Source organism: Lynx canadensis, chromosome F2 (genome assembly GCF_007474595.2).
Source record: "Lynx canadensis isolate LIC74 chromosome F2, mLynCan4.pri.v2, whole genome shotgun sequence".
NCBI lineage: Eukaryota > Metazoa > Chordata > Mammalia > Carnivora > Felidae > Lynx > Lynx canadensis.
The window spans coordinates 66,056,528-66,076,782 of NC_044320.2; the positions used below are offsets into that span (position 1 = coordinate 66,056,528).

The 20,255-nt window shown below is 34.6% G+C and overlaps 1 protein-coding gene across 3 annotated transcripts in view; it reads right to left on the bottom strand.

Moving 5' to 3' along the window:
* The window catches only part of MCMDC2 (minichromosome maintenance domain containing 2), a 42,907-nt gene that overhangs the window by 9,226 nt on the left and 13,426 nt on the right, over positions 1-20,255 (bottom strand). For 2 of the 3 annotated variants that reach the window (XM_030304057.1, XM_030304056.1), the window contains 5 exons: positions 17,481-17,718; positions 12,295-12,500; positions 8,750-8,916; positions 8,078-8,257; positions 751-814 (listed from right to left, as the gene is read on the bottom strand). In XM_030304057.1, the coding sequence (XP_030159917.1) occupies positions 800-814; positions 8,078-8,257; positions 8,750-8,916; positions 12,295-12,500; positions 17,481-17,718 (806 nt within the window). In that variant the 3' untranslated portion in view covers positions 751-799. Of the gene's footprint in view, positions 1-704; positions 815-5,188; positions 5,332-8,077; positions 8,258-8,749; positions 8,917-12,294; positions 12,501-17,480; positions 17,719-20,255 lie in introns of those variants that run through there. The other variant, XM_030304058.1, reaches the window with a different exon arrangement.

Below are 20,255 nucleotides of genomic sequence, written 5' to 3' on the forward strand. Positions count from 1 at the left end.
GGGGCACATGCACCCCATTGTAAATAGCAACAATATTATTTATAGTTATCAACAATAGCCAAAGCATGGAAAGAGCCCAAATGTCCATTGACTGATGAATGGATAAAGATGTGGTATATATATACATACATACAATGGAATATTACTAGGCAATCAAAAAGAATGAAATCTTGCCAGTTGCAACAACATGGATGGAACTAGAGTGTATTATGCTAAGTGAAATATAAGTCAGAGAAAGACAAATATATGATTTCATTCATATGTGGAATTTAAGATCCAAAACAGATGAACATAAGGGAAGGGGAGCAAAAATAATATAAAAACAGAGAGGGAGACAAAGAGACATTAAGAGATTCCTAAATACAGAGAACAAACTGAGGGTTTCTGGCAGGGTGTTGAGTAGGGAGCTGGGCTAAATGCACAAGGGGGATTAAGGAAGACATTTTTGGGATGAGCACTGGGTGTTATATGTAAGTGATGAGTCACTAAATTCTATTCCTAAAATCATTATTACAGTATATGTTAACTAATTTGGATTTAAATTTAAAAAAATAAAAATTAAAAAAATTAAAAAATAAAATATCTATAACATTTTATTTTATAAATGCTATAAAATTTATAAAATTTTATAGATATTTTAACAGTCTAAGAATATTTAAATATAATTATTTATAGTGATCATTAACAAATTAATAATAGATTACCATATTTCAGTGTGAGAGATGTTTCAAACAATAAGGCTGCAATTAGTACATCTTCTTTAAGCACTTTATTCCTTAAGTTCAGTCGAGCATGTGCTTCAGCTAGGGAAACTCTGAAAAAGAAAATTGATGCTAATCAAATATGTTGATATTATAAAGATAAAATATATTTTGGCGGGAATAAACCAAGTTATATGTGTATACAAGCCATGCCTTAAAGATCAGCATATTTTTACTTTAAAAAAAATGTTAGTTTCTTTTCAAAGCATTTTTTTCCTACCAACTTCAATAAACTATGCCAGAACAAGCAAGTATCTTGACTTATTATCAGACTTCATATCTGCTCTGGCTTTTCTTAATTTTTATGATTCTACACCCCCTTCCTCAATATACAGTTAGGAAAACTAACTCTTATAGTCACCTTTGGTGTTTTCTTCCAATTCTTCATCTATTTGAAGTCCTCACAGAATCTTGAAATTTTAGTTTTGAAAGAGGCCTTAAAGTTCAATCTCCAATCAGATAATTAAATTTTCTCCACAATATCCCAGGCTATTTATTGTCCAGTCTCTTTCGAACATTTCCTATGTTTCACTGGGAATACATTCCTTTATCTTTTATTTTTAAACTAACCTTTGATTACCTAAAAAATCTCCCTCAGGGGCGCCTACATGGCTCAGTTAGGTAAACATCCAACTCTTGATTTCAGCTCAGGTCATGATCTCATGGTTTGGGAGTTCGAGCCTCACATAGGGCTCTGCACTGACAGCATGGAGCCTGCTTGGGATTCTCTCTCTCCTTCTGTCTCTCTGCCACTCCCTAGCTTTCTCTCCCTCTCAAAAATAAATAAACATTTAAAATTGAAAAAAAAAATCTCTTTCAAGCTCTCATTAGGCATATGTAATATACTTGAATGACTGCTGAACTTGGAAATCAGAAAACCTGGTCTAAGTCTCTAGACTTTACTAGCTGTGTGACTTCATATAAATCATTCACTTCCCGAAAATTTTTTGAATCTCAGGTATAAAATGGGGACAATAATAACTTACAGTTATTACGATTTCAGATAAAGCATTTGAAAATTTTGGGACTCACCCACAAAGAATATATAAATTTAAGCTGAAATTTGTTTCACTGAAATTTATACCCACTGGTTCTGTCTTCTGTGATTATAAAAAAAGCTTAATACTTCTTAAATATGACATCTCTTCAAATATTCAAAGACAACCTTTCTAGTTGTCCTATGTTTTCTTTTCTCCAAAATAAAATATTCCTAGCTCCTTTAATATGTCATAAGACATGGGGCACTTGGGTGGCTCAGTCATTTAAGCGTCTGAGTTTTAGTTTTGGCTCAGGTCATGATCTCATGGTTTGTGGGTTTGAGCCCCGTGTCAGGCTCTGCACTGACAGTGTACAGCTTGCTTGGGATTCTCTGTCTTCCTTTCTCTCTGACCCTTCCCATGTCATGCTGTCTCTGTCTCTCTCAAAATAAATAAAATTTTTAAAAAGGTAAAAAAAATGTCATAAGACAATTTTCAGGCCTTTCAACATTCTGACCACTCTCCTCATGACCAGATTTGGTTAATTTTTATTTATTTATTTTTTTCAGGGGCACCTGGTGGCTCAGTCAGTTAAGCATCCAACTTTGGCTCAGGTCATGATCTCACAGTCTGTGGATTCAAGCCCCACATCAGACTCAGTGTTGACAGCTCAGAGCCTGGAACCTGCTTCGGATTCTGTGTCTCCCTCTCTCTGCCCCTGCCCCACTCTTTCTCTGTCTCTCTTTCTCAAAAATAAGTAAACATTTTTAAAAAATGTTTTTAAACATATTCTTTTTCAGTATAGTATTACGATGTGAGTGTGATTTAACCAGCAATGTAGAGGTGAAGCAGAACTAGCATTTTTTCCCTCTTGATACTATGTTCTACTAACACAACCTGAATTCACAGTATTTTTAATAGCCATATTACATTGTTTACTCATATTAAGTAGAAAAAGAATAAAACCTCAAGTCTTTTTCATAATAAGCCATCAACCTTTTCTTATCCATTCATACTCAGACCAAGATCATCATTTGAGTCCTTGGAAATTACTCCAGAGTTGTTATTTTCAGATTTGGCTATTATGTTCCTGATATCCTCACCTAAGCTCCTTCTAAAATGTCGACCACAACAGAATATGTATAAAGCCTTTCAGGGAAGAGAAGAGAGTATTGTCCAGCTCTACTTCTCTAGAAGAGCAAGGATAGTGTTATTAGGTTCCTGTCTATAGAGGTAGGAGAAAAATTTAAGGTTTATGACTCTTATGAGTTCATTTACTTTGCTATTTCATAAACCTCACCTATACCCCTATACCTTCCAATTTCCACCATGGGAAGTAGATTTATCATATTAAAATGAACTCTGCTTTATATTTGGATTAATATAGTCAAATGTTAACTGAGGTTATATAAGTTTAAATAAATATCTTTTTGCTACAGAGAAAAAATATGAGAAAACAGGATTTCTGAGGCTTCAAGTATTGACTCTTTGAGTATTGATTTGAGTAACTTTTTTTAAGGTAAGCTCCACACTCAACTAAAACCCAATGTGGACTTGAACTCATGACCCAGAGATCAAGAGTTGCATGCTTTACTGACTGAGCACCCCTGATGCGAGTATTTTAAATGTTACTTCAGAAAATGGAAAATATCACAAAATTCCATTTACTATTTTAAAATATCACAGTTGTTTTCTACTTTCTCTTCAGCACTTTTTTTTCAGCTCTATGAAGATAAATATAGAGTTGGAAAAGTTAACTAAACATATTTATCTCTTGTGGACCTATATCTGACATTTCCTTCTAGTCCTTCACTTACCTTATTGTATATTATAGTTATAGCATGTTATTTATGTATTTAATGGATTATTTTACTCCTGGTCCTAGTTCCTAACTTGTTTGAGATTATACATTAGTTTGTATCAAATGAAATATCAAGAGGGAACTGCTTAAATTATGGTACAGCCACATCAAAGCACACTGTAAAGCAGCTATTAAAACAGAATAAGGTAATTCCTTATGTTCTGATAGTATTATAATAGGTAAACCATACATAATTCCATTTGTGCAAAAGGAAAATATATCCATATGAATATATAGATATTTATATTTAGATCTTCCTCAACTTAGGAAATATCATAAGTCAAAAATACATTTAATATACCTAACCTACCAAACATAGCTTACCCTAGCCTGCCTTAAACATGCTGAGAACACTTACATCAGCCTTCAAAGCTGATTTTATAATAAAGTGTTGGCTATCTCACATAATTTATTGAATACTGCAATGAAAGTAAAGCACAGAATGGCTGCATGGATACAGCATGGTTATCAGTTTTACCCTTTTAATCTCGTGGCTGACTGCGGGCTGCAGCCTGCTGTCACTGCCCAGTAAGAGAGTATTGTACTGCATATTGCTAACCCAGGAAAAGATCAAAATTCAAACTTCGAAGTATGATTTCTACTGAATGTGTATCATTTTCACATCATTATTAAGTCGAAAAATCGTTAAGTTGAACCATCCTAAGTCAGTAAACTGTCTCTCTCTATAATGTGTTTAACATATTCATTGACAAATATATAACATATTCAAATAAAATATGTATTTAATATACATCATAAATTTAAATTATATATTTGTACACGTTAGTATTTAGATGGATAATTTTGGGGGGCGCCTATGTGGCTCAGTCAGTTAAGTGTCTGACTCTTGGTTTCGGCTCAGGTCATGATCTCTGGGTTCATGAGATCAAGCCCCGCGTTGGGCTCTATGCTGACAGTGCAGAGCCTGCTTGGGATTCTCTGTCTCTCTCTGCTTCTCTCCCACTAGTGTGTTCTCTCCCTCTCTTTCTCTCTCGAAATAAATAAACATTAAAAGAAATAAATGGATAATTTTTGGAAGAATACATAAAAACTGTTAACAGTGACAATCTCTCTAGAGAGTAGGACAGCAATGGGTAGAGTTAGCTGGACACCTTATTTATTACTTTAGACTTTTCTTTTACGGTGTCTATACTTTTATAATAAAAATTAGCTTTAAAAAACTTTAAGGAACAATAATAGATGTGTCTATTAAAGTATTTTAAAAGTACACAGAATAATATACTTAAAAAGAATTTTTTCTAGGCTCAACTAAAAAAAACCAGAGTGTAAAAAAGCCACGGTAAAAAAAAAAAAAAATCAATCATTTGTATTTCAAATCAGTGCATTTTACTCAGACACATCTCATACAGAGATTCCAATAAAAAATAACTTAGTGAAAACATGTATTGGAGGTTCAAATGATGCAACAGTAGCGATTGTTAAGTCACCTTAAATTCTTTTGAAACAAGATAAATGAGAAATCAACCAACTAGCAATTCAAGAAACAAGTGAAACATAAATAAGTAAGTTAATCAAACACATCACTTAAAAGTCAATACTGGCTTTAAAGTTTTATATTGAATACCTACAAATATTTTAATGCAGATGCTGACAGTTTTGATCCACTTATAGAATCTGTTCTGATTCTGCGACTTGCTAGATAATAGCCATGGATCATTCTTTCTGCCTCCAAACTGAATTCTACATTCAAATTCTTTGCAAAAGCCAGCAGCTAAATTAAAAATGTGAAAAATTTAAGAAATTCAAACTTTGTTATAGAATCTATAGTACAAAAATCCAAAGTTTGCATACTTTATTTACATCAAAGTTGATTAAATATCTGAGGCTGTCCCAAAGTCATTGAACACTTTAAATCATAGTCTTATACTTATAAATATTATTACAGTTTAGCCAGAATAATCTCTTCCTCCCTCTTAGTGCAGAAATGTCCTGTGCAATGTACTTGAATGACTATGAAGTCTTTGCTTCCAGTGGAAAAAAGGCTCACTCACCTCCTTTCTGTGGGAGAGAGGCTTCCCTCAACAGCTCATTTCCCTTTGAATAGCTTTAATTCTTTGACAATTTATTTCCTTATAACTTTCTCTCATGGGCCTTAGAGCTACTTGTTCTCCTTTTCCTTCCTTTTAAACACAAGTGATCACTAGCAATTGGAAGGCACTGTGTTAACTACTATGAAGGTAGGCCTTGGAGATTCCAATAAGCCTTCAACATAATGATTAGCACTATTTTTTCTGAACTTCGTGCTTTTATTCTTTCTGAGTGATTCTCAGTCCCTTAAATCCTTAATTCAGGGACATCATTTCCAACTTTTCAACATCCTGGTTGTTTTCTGCTTTTTTCAACTCAGAATCAAAAGGAACATTTAATCATAAGAAGGTTGCTATTAACTATATTTTAAATATAACTTTTTAAAGGATCTGTATATATCTTCTCTTCTTTATTCTCCTTACACTCCACAGTTCCCTCCAGACCTTCACAATTGGAAATTAATACCATTAATAATATCAGTAGCCTTCTCTAGGTTCTACCACATGGAGTCACAGTAATGTGCCACCTATCTCTGTCCTCAGGAAAGGACTTGCCCCAGCTACTGGAACTGCTGTCAGCATTGGTCTCCAGTCGTCAACTTCTTCAGGGAATGCCTCAGGACAGCCCATATCAAATGACTGACTGCAGCGGAAGTGGGGGTGGGTATTGTAAAAAAAGTCCCTCTGTTTCTATCCAAAGCAGGACAATTCTGGTGGGTCTCTTTTAAGTCCAGAGCTCACTGTGGGGCTATCTTTGGGCCTGCGTCAGCAGCTTGACTACCTCCTCTGCCCAATCCTGCTCCTCTTCCCTTCCACAGGTATTGATAGAAGAGCTAGAGGAGCACTCCCTAATAAACAATGGCACACTAAACTCTCAGTCAGCCTCTTGGAGAGCCCAGGCAGTGACACACTCCATCCAATCTGTTTTGTGTAATGGACAGTTTTATCTTCTGGAGAAATCATTTTCGGTGTTTCACAAGCCTAGTAAAGTCCAACTGTTCTCTATAGTCTGATGAATCAGCTATAAAATCTTTGGCCGGAGCTTCAAGGCTTATTGTAAATTTGCCAAATATTAATCCCAATGACTCTACAATAAAATTTTTGCTCCAGTCAGTTGTCTTCTCATAGTTTTCCATGTATATTCATTTCTACTTTTATATCTTTGCTCCTACTTTTAATTCTGTTTAGAATGCCCATCCTTCCTGTCATTTCAATCATACCTTTCCTTAAGGACTAAAGTCTCACCTCCTTGAAGTCTTCCCAATTCTTGCATTCTACTTGATATCTTCCTTCCTGAATTCCTAAAGTACTTATAGTTAGCACCACCCAGCTTAGCACTTAAATTGTCCCTTAATGGTTTCATATATTTTGTTTATATCTCAATTAAATGATAAACTATTTAAAGAAGAAACTTTATTTTTTTGTGAGAATATAAAAGAGTGAAATAGGTTAATATATATAAAAATTCAGTAAATACCTAATTAATAAATTCCAAGGGTTTGTTGTTGTTGTTGTTTTTCAGGGAAAAACTGGGCAAAAATTTCTCTGGGTCATTAATATATGTAGACATAGATATAGATATAGATATAGATATAGATATAGATATAGTACCCTAATTCCTAGAGACTACTACTTTTTTCTTATATACTAAAACAAACAAAAAGAGCTACTTTATCATAAATATTGTTCTTTTTCTATTCTACGTCAATAAACAATGTTTTAAGTCCACCTCACTTTTCAACCTTTTACCCATGCAATCTGCCTACAAAGAAGGCAGGTATGAACAAAATTGTTAATGACTCATAGATTCCCACTCCCAATATTCCCTGCCTTTTACCTATCCTACCCAGATACTTTAACTCTAGTGTGGATAGATTTCTGAATAGTTAATATTAAAAAGGCTTCACTTGTAAATACTTGTATACCTTTAATAGCTGTAAAAATCATTACTGAATTTACATCATCTACTCTCAGGTTCTCTGAACATGCTGCACATTTCCATGTCAGGACATTGAAATGGGTTAGTGAGTCATGACAGGTATTCTCTAAAGTCAGAACTCTGAAGGCATTTACATAAAGTAAATCCTTTTGAATAGTCTGTAAAATGTAAATAACTGTATACCTATACGGCCTCTCATCATAATTTTCTATAGAAATATTCTATTAGTTTTCTTTTCATTGAGAAGTTTTAAAGCCATGTGGATAGTGGTGCAAATAATTAACATTTTAATATTTATGTCTTTACACAGTTTTTAATCTAATTATAATCCTAAATATTTTCTATGCAATGTCCTTAAAATATTTAAAAGCTGAAAGGGACTTGGAATAAAATAATTCTAAATAAATAAAATTGGATGCTGAAAGTGAGTTCTATTTAAATTGAGAAACCTTAGCACATGTATTCTTGGTAATCATTTCTTCTACCTCTACCTTTTCAAAATCTTCAGTTGTGAACTTCTTAGAAGCTACATAAAGGAGCTCTTCAGGATCGATGGCTTTCTTTAAAGTGTGTTGCACAGTAGAAATAAGTGGGTAGCAACAAGATGATTCATTGCAGTTAATCAATAATCCAAACGCCTCTACAAGATTAGCTGGAATCAAACTGCAATCCTACATCAAATGAAAATGTAAAAGGCAAACATGAAACTCTGGCATTTCCACAAACACTTTAGATAATTATAAATTAAATACTGTTTATAATTATTTATATTATTAATATATGTATATTATAATAATATGTTATATACCTATTATTTTTACTTCATTATTTGACATTATTATTATTTAAAGTGTTTCCTGAATAGCATGGGAACTTACTATGACCAATTTTTAATGCTCTTTATTAATTTCTTACACATTATTCACTAAAGCCTACTCTACTGCCTATTCAAATAATAATTTCTAGTAAACAGACACCTGCTTTGCATGACTAAAAAAAATGAAAATTTTCAGACAATTGCACTGTTATTTAGTCCTAGTACCTGATTAAGGATAGAAATGGGTTAATAACAAAACATTAAGAACAACAAAAACATTAAGATTAAAATCTGTGATTAAATTCCATAAACAACAATCTAAAAATAAAAAATACATATACCTTACCATCCGACCAATGAGAGTGTTGGTTTTCTGCATATTTCTCCTTGAAGATGAATCCATATCAACAAAAGACCAAAAACTGCACTGAACTGGAAAAGTCATTTGTTGATTAATATCATCCCCAAACTTCTTTCCTGGGATGTATACTGTGATGCTTCTGCTTTCCACAACTAAGTAAAAAGACATTGCCTATTTGTTATTTACATTTATTTTAGTCTATATGTCTATAAATAACTAACAAATATTATTTTTAATAAGAAATACTATTATATAGAATTTTACTGTCTAAATGTGGGACAGTAAAGACACAAGTACATTTGGTTGTTTTATAAGATATGGCTTAATTGGAGGATCTAATAAAAAGAATAAGGCAAGAGGGGTGCCTCAGTCGGTTAAGCATTTGGCTCTTGATTTTGGCTCAGGTCATACATGATCTCATGGTTCGTGTGTTTGAGCCCCATGGTCGGGCTCTGTACTGGCAGTGCAAAACCTGCTTGGGATTCTCTGTCTTTCTCTCTCTCTGCCTCTCTCCTGCTTGCTCTCTATCTCTCTCTCTCAAAATAAGTAAGTAAACATTTATTAGACTTTAAAAAAAAACAACAAGGCAAGAAAAATATTTGAAAGTTTATGTGTCCCATGACTTGATGAGAACAGCAGTCCAAAGCATGTAGCTAGAATTATGGTCAGTGTCTGGGTAGTATAGGCAGAGAGTTAAGACACTGGTTATATTAGTGCAGGCTTATAAGGGGGGCTGAAATTAAGCAATATTCTTTTATGTGGAAAAAAAAAAAGGATATCTATATGAGAGTGAAAGAGAATAAGATTGATAGAGAATATAAACTACAATGAGTAGGGGAAAATATATCTCAAATTCAACATGCTAAAAACCAAATTCATCATTTTTCCTTCTCAAATGGCTCTGTGTGCATTATTTGCAATTAGAGGAATCACTATCCAACTACTTAAAACCCAAACAAACAAAAAAAATCTAGAAACAACATAGTTTCCTTTTTATCTTTCCTTCATCCCTTATAACCATTAAACCTATGGGTTCAATCCTAGGATTCCATATTCCAAATATTTCTCAAATTAAACTTCTCTTTATTCATGATAAGAGAGTCTTTTCTTTATATTTATCTTTCTCTTGGGTCATAAGGTAAATACATATTTAACTCTATAGAAACTGCCAGAGCAGTTTTCAAAATGGTTGCACTATGTTATACTTTCACATACAGTATATAAGAATTCCAGTTTTTCCATATCCTTGGTAACATCTGTTTTCAGTCTTTTTAATTTTTGCCATTCTAGTAGCCAGGGCCAGTTACTTAATTTTTTTTTTAATGTTTTATTATCCAAAGTTGAGATAGAGGGAGAAAGAGCGTGAGCAGGGGAGAGGCAGAGAGAGAGGGAGACACAGAATCCAAAGCAGGCTCCAGGCTCTGAGCTGTCAGCACAGAGCCTGAAGCGGGGCTTGAACTCACAAACCATGAGATCATGCCCTGGGCTGAAATCGGACACTTAACTGACTGAGCCACCCAGGCACCCCCAAGGCCAGTTACTTAATATGTGGGGCCTAGTGTAAACTAAAAATCTGGGCTCCTTAATCAAAAGCAGGGGAAAAGATGCTATTAAGAGTACTAATATAAAAAGCTTTTTCCTTTAAAAATATTTTATTACTTATGAAATGTAATAGGACTGATGTGGAGAATTTAGAACCATTATGCTTTACTCGTAAGAATATAAAATTCCACAGCCACTGTGGAAAACAGTTTGGTGATTTCTCATAAAGCTACACATAGAATTACCTTATGACCCAGCAATTCCACTTTTAAGTATACACCGAAGAGGTGAAAGTAGGGACTCAAACAGATACTTGGACTCATGTTCACAGCAACATTATTCACAATAGCCAAAAGGCAGAAACAACCTAAGTTTCTCTCAACTAATGAATGAATTTTTTTAAAAAGTGGTATATACATAAAATGGGATATGATTCAGCAATAAGAAGAAAAGAGATTCTTAAATAGACAAATTCATAAAGACAGAAAGTAGAACAGAGGTTACCAATGGCTGGAGGTACAGGGGAATAGGGTTATTGTTCAATGGGTACAGAGTTTCTGTTAGGGATTATGAAAAGTTCTGGAAATGGATAGTGGTATTAATTACATAACATTGTGAATGTACTTAATGCCACTGAATTGTACACTTAAAAATGGTTAAAATGGTACATTTTATGTTATGTGTATTTCACCATAGAGGGGAACTCCTTCAACTTGAAAAAGAACATCTACAAAAAACCTACAGCTAACTTCATATTTAATGGTAACAAAACTCAAAGCTTTCCTGCTAAGATCAGAAACAAGTCAAGGATGTCTCCTTTCACCACTGTTTTTCATCATCAGAGCTGAAGTCCTAATTAATATACTAAGACAAGACAAGAAAAGAAATCTCGCCCAATACAAATTCACATGTTAGCACAACTGAGAGAAAAATTAAAACAGTGCGTTTTCATATTAAATTCCTTTCTTTATTAATACAGGTAAAATGAGAAGTGCCATTTAATATAATTTCTCAGTTCCTAAAATGTGTACAATATGATCTTAACTGTTAAGTAATTCCTTGACACTGATGAGACTATAAGTTAAACAGGTGATGGAATGCAAGCTGGTACAGCCCCTCTGGAAAACAGTATGGAGGTTTCTCAAAAAACTAAAAATAGAACTACCGAACGACCCAGCAATTGCACTACTAGGTATTTATCCAAGGGATACAAGTATGCTGTTTCTTAAATTTTTTTTTTAACGTTTATTTATTTTTGAGACAGAGAGAGACAGAGCATGAACGGGGGAGGGTCAGAGAGAGGGAGACAGAATCTGAAACAGGCTCCAGGCTCCGAGCTGTCAGCACAGAGCCCGACGCGGGGCTCGAACTCACGGACCGCGAGATCATGACCTGAGCCGAAGTCGGCCGCTTAACCGACTGAGCCACCCAGGTCCCCAGGTATGCTGTTTCAAAGGGACACATGCACCCCAATGTTTATAGCAGCACTATGAACAATAGCCAAAGAATGGAAAGAGCCCAAATGTCCATCGATGGATGAATAAAGAAGATATGGTATATATACTCGGCAATCAAAAAGAATGAAATCTTGCCATTTGCAACTATGTGGATGGAACTGGATGGTGTTATGCTAAGTGAAATTAGAGAAAGACAAATATTGTACGACTTCACTCATCTGAGGACTTTAAGAGACAAAACAGATGAACATAAGGGAAGGGAAACAAAAATAATATAAAAACAGGGAGGGGGACAAAACATAAGAGACTCATAAATTTGGAGAACAAACAGAGGGTTACTGGAGGGGTTTTGGGAGGGGGGGATGGGCTAAATGGGTAAGGGATTAAGGAATCTACTCCTGAAATCATTGTTGCACTATATGCTAACTAATTTGGAAGTAAATTAAAAAAAAAAAAAAAGGCCAATTCATCAACAAAAATTTTTTTAAAAGTTAAACAGGTGAAAATTAATTCGAAAAAAATATTGTTTACCTGATTGAAGCTGTTCTAGTTTATCTTTTTTGTGTGAAGCCAAGTCTCCTATAAAGCAGATACCACCTTTAGCTAGCAAAGCACTGCCAGCTTGAATACTAACTGCTCCAGTTCCATACTTATTCCTGGATAGAGTAGGAAAAATTTCAGTAGACACTGGATGACGTATGCCACGAGGCACAAGTTTTATACTAAAATTCAAAAGCCTAGGAAAAAATAAATTATTCATTACTATTATTTACTATTTGATTTTCAGAAGTCATAATGTATAACAGCTACACAATTAAATTTGATTCAGTGTTTAGTAAGGAACTTTTTCTTTTTTTAAAGACTTTATTTCTAAGTAATCTTTACACCCAACATGGGACTTGAACTCACAACCCCAAGATCAAGAGTTGCATGCTCTACCAACTGAGCCAGCCAGGTACCCCACCCCTAGTGAACACTTTTGTTAGGGATAAAACCACTTTTGAGACTTGGTCCTTAATTTGGAAAGCTCACAGCCTAGCAAAGGAGACATAAACAAAAAACTAAAACACAATGTGGTAAGTACTAAAATAATATCATGAGAACATCCATATCAGAGTATTATTTCTTTCAGGAAGGAAGTTAGAGAAAGGTACAAAGAGATGACATTTGATCTGGGCCTTCCTCTTTACGGATTGTTTTCTCTTGTTTATTCAGAATGTTTGCATTTAGGCTTGCCAATAGCCCATCACAACTATTCCTGCTGCCTATATATCATGGTAACTCTTGATACATCTTCTTGTTTTCTAATTTCTTTGCCAATTGCCTGAGCCTCTTAATTTCTCAAATTTAAATTCTAAGAAAGGATGATGATTATTTTAAGCTTAGCTTTCAAATCTGATGCCACAGAAATCATAGCTCATTGGTGAAATCAACTATGATGAATAGACACAGACATATAGTACAAAAGGGTGAAGTAGTATTCCTTAAATGTGGATAGGTTATGTGGGGTAATGGGTTCTACTTACATAAATGGGTTAGAAAAAAGCTTAGGGCAGAAAGCTGCCACCATGAGGCAAAAAAGCACCCAAAGTTAGCTATCGAGATACTGTAATGCGAGCACTAGTAACTTGTTATATCATCTGCAGGAAATTACTTTCCATCTGGTACCAATGTACCTTAATCACAAACTCCACTTGCCCCCCAGACCCTTTGCTTCTTACACACACAAGTTAATGATTACTGTCTGATTGTTTTCTCCACGTTCATCACATGTGTAAGATCTTGTTTTCTTCACATTCCTCATATGGGTAATATCTTGTGAGCTCAATAAATACAGAGATAAAACCCCTATTTGGGGCTCTTGTCTCCTCCTGGACATTAGCCTCCCTCATATTCAATTTTGCATCCACTCTCTTGCTGGACAAGAGAGAACTTCAGACTCATAGTCTGCAACAAAGTTGATATAAAGTTTCTAGTGTATATGCCATTCCAAGGAATTTGGATGTTGGTTTGTAAAATGGGGGAACGAGATTTAGAAAGAAACTTTTGCAAGCCTGTAGAGCAGTGTTTTTCAACCTTAGCTTACATTAAAATCACCTGGGGAGATTTAAAAAATTCTAATGTCAAGCCCCAGCCCAAACCATGAAATTAGAATTCCTGGGGTGAGCCAGTCATAAATATATATATTTTTTACTTCTCCCAGGTAATTCTAATATGCAGGCAGGCTCAGAACCTAGTTATATAGAAAAATGGGCCTCAAACTTGTCTACACATTGGAATCTAATGAGGAACTTTTAAAAATACTGATAGAAGGTTATATAATGTAAGGTCAAAATACAAAAATCAATTATATTTCTATATTCACAGAAAATATTTGAAGAATGAAATTAATAAAACACTACCATTTTTAATAGTATCAATATTTTCAAATATTTAGAAATAACTTTAGCAAAATGTATGTATGACCTTTATAAAACATTGCTGAGAGAAATTAAGGGGGATTTAAATAAATGGAGATACACACAGATTAAAAGATTCAACATTGTTATGATTTAAATTCTCCCTAAAATTGATTTATAAGTTAAATGCAGTTCCAACAAAAATTTTTTTTTTTAATTTTTTTTTTCAACGTTATTTATTTTTGGGACAGAGAGAGACAGAGCATGAACGGGGGAGGGGCAGAGAGAGAGGGAGACACAGAATCGGAAACAGGCTCCAGGCTCTGAGCCATCAGCCCAGAGCCCGACGCGGGGCTCGAACTCACTGACCGCGAGATCGTGACCTGGCTGAAGTCGGACGCTTAACCGACTGCGCCACCCAGGCGCCCCCCAACAAAAATCTTTAATGGGCTTTTTTGGAGGGTAGGTGAGTAGTATTAACCTCTGGATTCTAAACTTTATAAGAAAATGCAGGATTCTCAACTTTCTAAGAAAATGCAAAGGACCTAAAATAATGAAAAAGAATCTTGAAAATGAAGAATAAAGTTGCACCACTTGATTCAAAACTTTACATAGAGCTACAATAATCAAGAATTATGATATTGGCATAATTATAGACAAATGGGTCAAAATAACAGAAAAGAGTTCAAATAGATTTATACCCAATTCAATTTTATACCTAGTTTATACCCACTTCAACTGATTTTCAACAATGGTACCAAAGCAGTTCAATGGGGAAGGGAATTCTTCTCAACAAATGGTATGGGAAGACTGGATAAATGCATAGAAAAAAAAACATTAACCTTGACTCCTACCTCACACCATATACAAAAATTAATTTATGATGTATAAAAGACAACATAAAAGCTAGAACTATAATGCTTCTAGGAGAAAATATAAAAGAGTATCTTCATGACCTTAGGGTAGCCAAAGATTTCTTAGATAGAATCCAGAAAACACTAAACTTAAAAAAAACAATAAATTGACTTTCAACAAAACAAAAAAGTCTGCTCATCAAAGACATTTTTAAGAAAAAAATACTAGTTTTAGATTGAAAGAAAATTTTCATGACACATATATGTGACAAAGGACATGCATCTAGAACAACCCCACTTAAAAGTGAGCAAAAGACTTGAACAGACACTTCATAAAAGAAGATAAATGAGCAGCCAATAAGCACATAGAAAAAAATTCAGATCAGTAGTCATCAGGGAAATGAAAATTACAACCATAATGTGATACCATTTCATATGCACCAGAATGGCTAAAGTGAGAAAAGACTGACACCACCAAGATGTTGGTGATGATAGAAACAACTGGAACCTTACGTTGTTAGTAGGAATGTAAAATGGTATAATCACTCTGGAAAACTGTTCGGCAGTTTCTTATAAAGTTAAATATATACTTATCTAATGACATAGCAATTCCATTCCTAGGTATTTATCAAAGATAATGAAAACATAGATCCACAAAAAGGCCTGTAGAGGAATGTTTACAGCAGATTCATTTATAGTAGTCAAAACATGCAAAACCCAATGTCCATCACTAGGAGAATGGATAAACATATTCTGCTATATTTATGTAATCTGCTATATTTATGTAATCATAAATAATCATCAATAAAAACAATGAGCTACTGATACACACAACTGGATCAACCTCAAATACATATAGAGTGAAAGAGACTAGTTTCAAGAGAGGCATTATATGATTCCATTTTTATGAAGTTCAAGAACAGGAAAATTGACCTTGGTTACAGAAATTATGTATGTAGATAGGAATTGATTGAAGGAACTTTCTGAGGTGATGGAAATGTTCTATATCTTACTGTGGTGGTGGTTATAGCAATATATATACTTATCAAAACTCAATGAATTATATACTTAAGATCTGATTATTTACTGATTATTTAGTTATAAATTTTAACTAAAAAATAAAAAACCTCAATTCTCTTGTACTACCCCAAATACCATAGGAAAAGTCAAAGGTTAATGACAAACAGGAAAAGGCACAAAGGCATTAATTTATAGGAGGTATCACAAATCATTTAGAAATAAGCAATAGAAAAGGTGACAATGGTCAAGGAGGTTTATAGAAAAATAATAAAAGTGTTTAACAAGCTCTTGGGGTGCCTGGGTGGCAGTCAGTTAAGCGTCTGACTCTTGAATTCAGCTCAGGTCTTGATCTTAGGGTCATGTCCTGCATTGGGCTCCACAATGGGTGTGAAGCCTACTTTAAAAAAAAAAAAAGAGTTTACAAGCTCTAAATAATGCTAAAACTTTTTTTTTTAATTTATTTTTAAGCAATCTCTACACCCAATGTGAGGCTTGAACTCAACCCCAAGATAAAGAGTTGCACACTCCACCAACTGAGCCAGCCAGGTGCCCCACTAAAACTTACTTCTAATTTAAAAAATGCCATTCAAAGTCAAATACCATTTTCCACCCATCGGATTTAAAAGTTTGACCATACCCAGTGTTGGTGAGGCTGTGAGGAAAGAAATACTCTCATGCTCATCAGTGGAGGATTAAATTAGTGCAATCTATAGCAATTAGTACCACATTTACATTGAAATTTAATTTATTTGCTAAAATTAAATTTTAGCAAAACATCATCTGTCCAACAAACTTAATTTGCATTTTTTAAATTTTAAATTCTATAAATTTGTTTTTGCTTTACAAATGCATCCAAGGTATTAATACAAGAAGCTTATTCCTAGCTTTTTGAACATGTAACTTTAAAAATGGTACTTGCTAGTGGGGAGCCCCAAAATGCTGAGTAGAAGCTTATTCCAAAGTTAGGGTGATAGTCCCAGAACAATAATTTTGGTACTTTCCACAGCCTTATTTTGGCACAGTGAATCAGTATTATTGAATGGAATCTTGTAGAAAAATAAGACAATGGTTTGTTGGTTCTTGGTTGGGGTGGGGGGAGATTACTTTGAAATGAAAATAAAGTACAAAAGCGGAATGTTGAGTTAGGGAATTGAGGAAAAGGAAAAGGAAGTCTGTGAAGGATATATTTATTTGTAAAGGTGTGAGTGGGAAAATTGGTTGAAACTTTTGAGTGGTTAAATCCTCAAAATATTGAAAGCAAATATCCAATTTATTAATTCCTGTGTTTAAAGTTTTGAACTCCATTAATAAAAGTTTATTTAAATATTTATACTGCCCAGATAATTCTAAACATTTGTCTTATAATAATGCTCATGGAAAGGATTTATGCAAATAAATGTGTGACCAATTTATAATTTGAAAACATTCATGTCACATATTTTACCTGTCTACAAGTAGAGTATCACTTGTCATGATTAAAATATCCAGGCAATCTTTCAGTTCCTTGTTACGGTCACTTGTCTGTACTAGACTCATCAGCAAACATAGCTTGAGCAAATTGTAAGTCCCAGGAGGAACAATTTGTGATGCAAAGATATTGGCAAGTATCGCTGTAAATTTCCAGCATGAGCTGGAAGTCAAAGAGAGGAGATACCTAAAATTGTCGCTTATTCCTGAAGGAACTGAAAGTAAACATATATTAAAAAGGGTTTTAAAATAAGAAAATGACATTATAGATATCTAATCCCATTTATCAAAAATATTACCAAATTGTAGCTCTTCTAGCGATGCCATATTCAAATTCTTATAATATTAAACTATGATTAAAGGTCACTCTGGTCTCTCAATTTTATCTCAGGGAATGTAATAAAATGAAACAGTTACCCCATGTGTCCACATAAATTGGCTGTGGGGTACAAGCAAATCCCTCATTCTTCTCCTTTTAAGACCTATGTAAACCAAGCCAGATCATGGGGCACCTGTATTGCAGTGTTTGCTTCTATATGTTTGAAATAATATCATCTTTAGTGAGGGCTAACCAGCAGAAGGGGAAATTTTTGAATGTTGTTGTTAAAAGGGAAGATTTAGGGTGCCTGGGTGGCTCAGTTGATTAAGTATCCAACTCTTGGTTTTGGCTCAGGTCATGATCTCACAGTTTGCAGAGTTTAAGCCCCGTATCAGGCTCCATGCTGGCAATGCAAAGCCTGCATGGGATATTCTCTTTCTCTCTCTCTTTCTCTCTCTCTCTCTCTTCTCTGCCTTCCCCTGCTCACTCCCTCTCTCAAAACAAATAAATAAAAATACACAAATAAAAGGGAAGATTTATTCTCCACTACTTTGAAAGCACTGCACTGTACTATACTGTAACATTCTAGATCTTTTCTACTCCCTTACTCTGTCCAGCTCCTGAAACGAGCCTTTTAATCCACTTGATCATTGAGAAGAATTGCTATGCATGCATAAGCCAGTTCCTTTCTCCTAACTCTTGGGCTGCCATCATAGAGCAATGATTTCTTCTATGCATCCATGGCCATGGACCAAGGGAAGCCTACCTTAGTGTAGCTATTGCCACATATGGGTGGTTAAATCTGCCTACTTCTGGAATGCAACATGAGAAAGCACACTTTCTCACCTACATATAAGTCCTGTTATCCTACCAAATCAATAAATCTGGGAATACTTCACAGAAGAAAATATTTTAAATGTCACTAAAATATCTATTGTCCATTAGTGCTTTCTTTGTTCAATATTTTTATTCTTCTAAGAAGCTTTTCTCTTCAAGACAAGCAGAGGTATCTAGAATCTAATTGCATTTATTTTTTATTTTTTAAATTTTTATTTATTTATTTAGATATTTATTTATTTATTTTGACAGAGATATCAAGCATGCACATGAGCAGGAGAGAGGCAGAGAGAGAAGGAAAGAGAGAATCCCAAGCAGGTTCCTTGCTGTCAGTACAGAGCCTGACTTGGGGCTTGATCTCACGAACTGTGGATCATGACCTGAGCCAAAATCAATGTTGAACAGTTAACTGACTGAGCCACCCAGGCTCCACTATTTTTTTATCTTAAAGAGGGAAAGAGAACACAAATGAGTGAGACAGGCAGAGGGGGAGAGAGAATCCCAATCAGGCTCCGTGCTATCACCACAGAGCCCGGTGCTGGGTTAGATCCTATGACCCTGGGATCACGGCCTGAGGCAAAATCCTGAGTTGGATGCTCAACCAACTGAGCCACCAGGTGCCCCAAACAGATTTTATTTATTTATTTATTTACTTACTTACTTATTTTCCTTGAGAGAGAGGGGAGGGCACACACACATGCATGAGTGTGAGCAGGGGAAGGGCAGAGAGAAAAGGACAGAGAACCTTAAGCAGGTTCCATGCCCAGTGCAGAGACTGAGGGGCCAGATCTCACAACCATGAGATCATTACCTGAGCCAAAATTGAGAGTTCATGCTTAACTGATTGAGCCATCAGGTGCCCCTAGAATCTACTTGCATTTAACTCAACTTGGGCCTCTATTATTGCAGACGATTATCTAGTGATGATTCCTAAATAAATAAATAAATAAATAAATAAATAAATCTAAAATCTAAAATCTAAATCTATTCAAGATTTAACCAGTCCTTTCTGAACATTTAAATATTTATATGCCAAGTTAAAAGAGTAGGTCTGCTCTCCTCTTTTACTTAATGCTTATTTGTGTTGGAGTTGTTAAAGGAAATTACTAGTAATAAAGGTGATATTTTGGCCCCCATCTGCCTTTCTCTTTTGTCTTGTTTCTTGATTGGTTCAGAACTCAGATGAGGAATAGGATGCTATTTTATTGGGTTCTTTTTCTCAGACAACAAGTTACTTAACATTGCCTTAGCTAGAAAATAAAAGGTGGGGTGAAAAACCTTTTGGTGAATCTCAAACTCCTGACATCTGGACACGATTTTCTCATTGCTAATCATGAAAAAAATAAAAATAAAGTTTAGGCAAAAAAAGGAATCCTTCCTCTGGGCAAGGGTCTACATTATCACATTTTCTTTCCTTCATAGCCTTTATTATCTGTAATCATCTTATTGATTAGTTTATAGGTTTATTCACTATCTACCATATGATTAAGAGAAGGAACCTTGATTGTCCTGATTACAGCTATATCTCTAGAGCGTAAAAGAGTGCCCAACAATACTTATTTCCTGAAAAGATACTTATTTCCTGAACACAAGGAC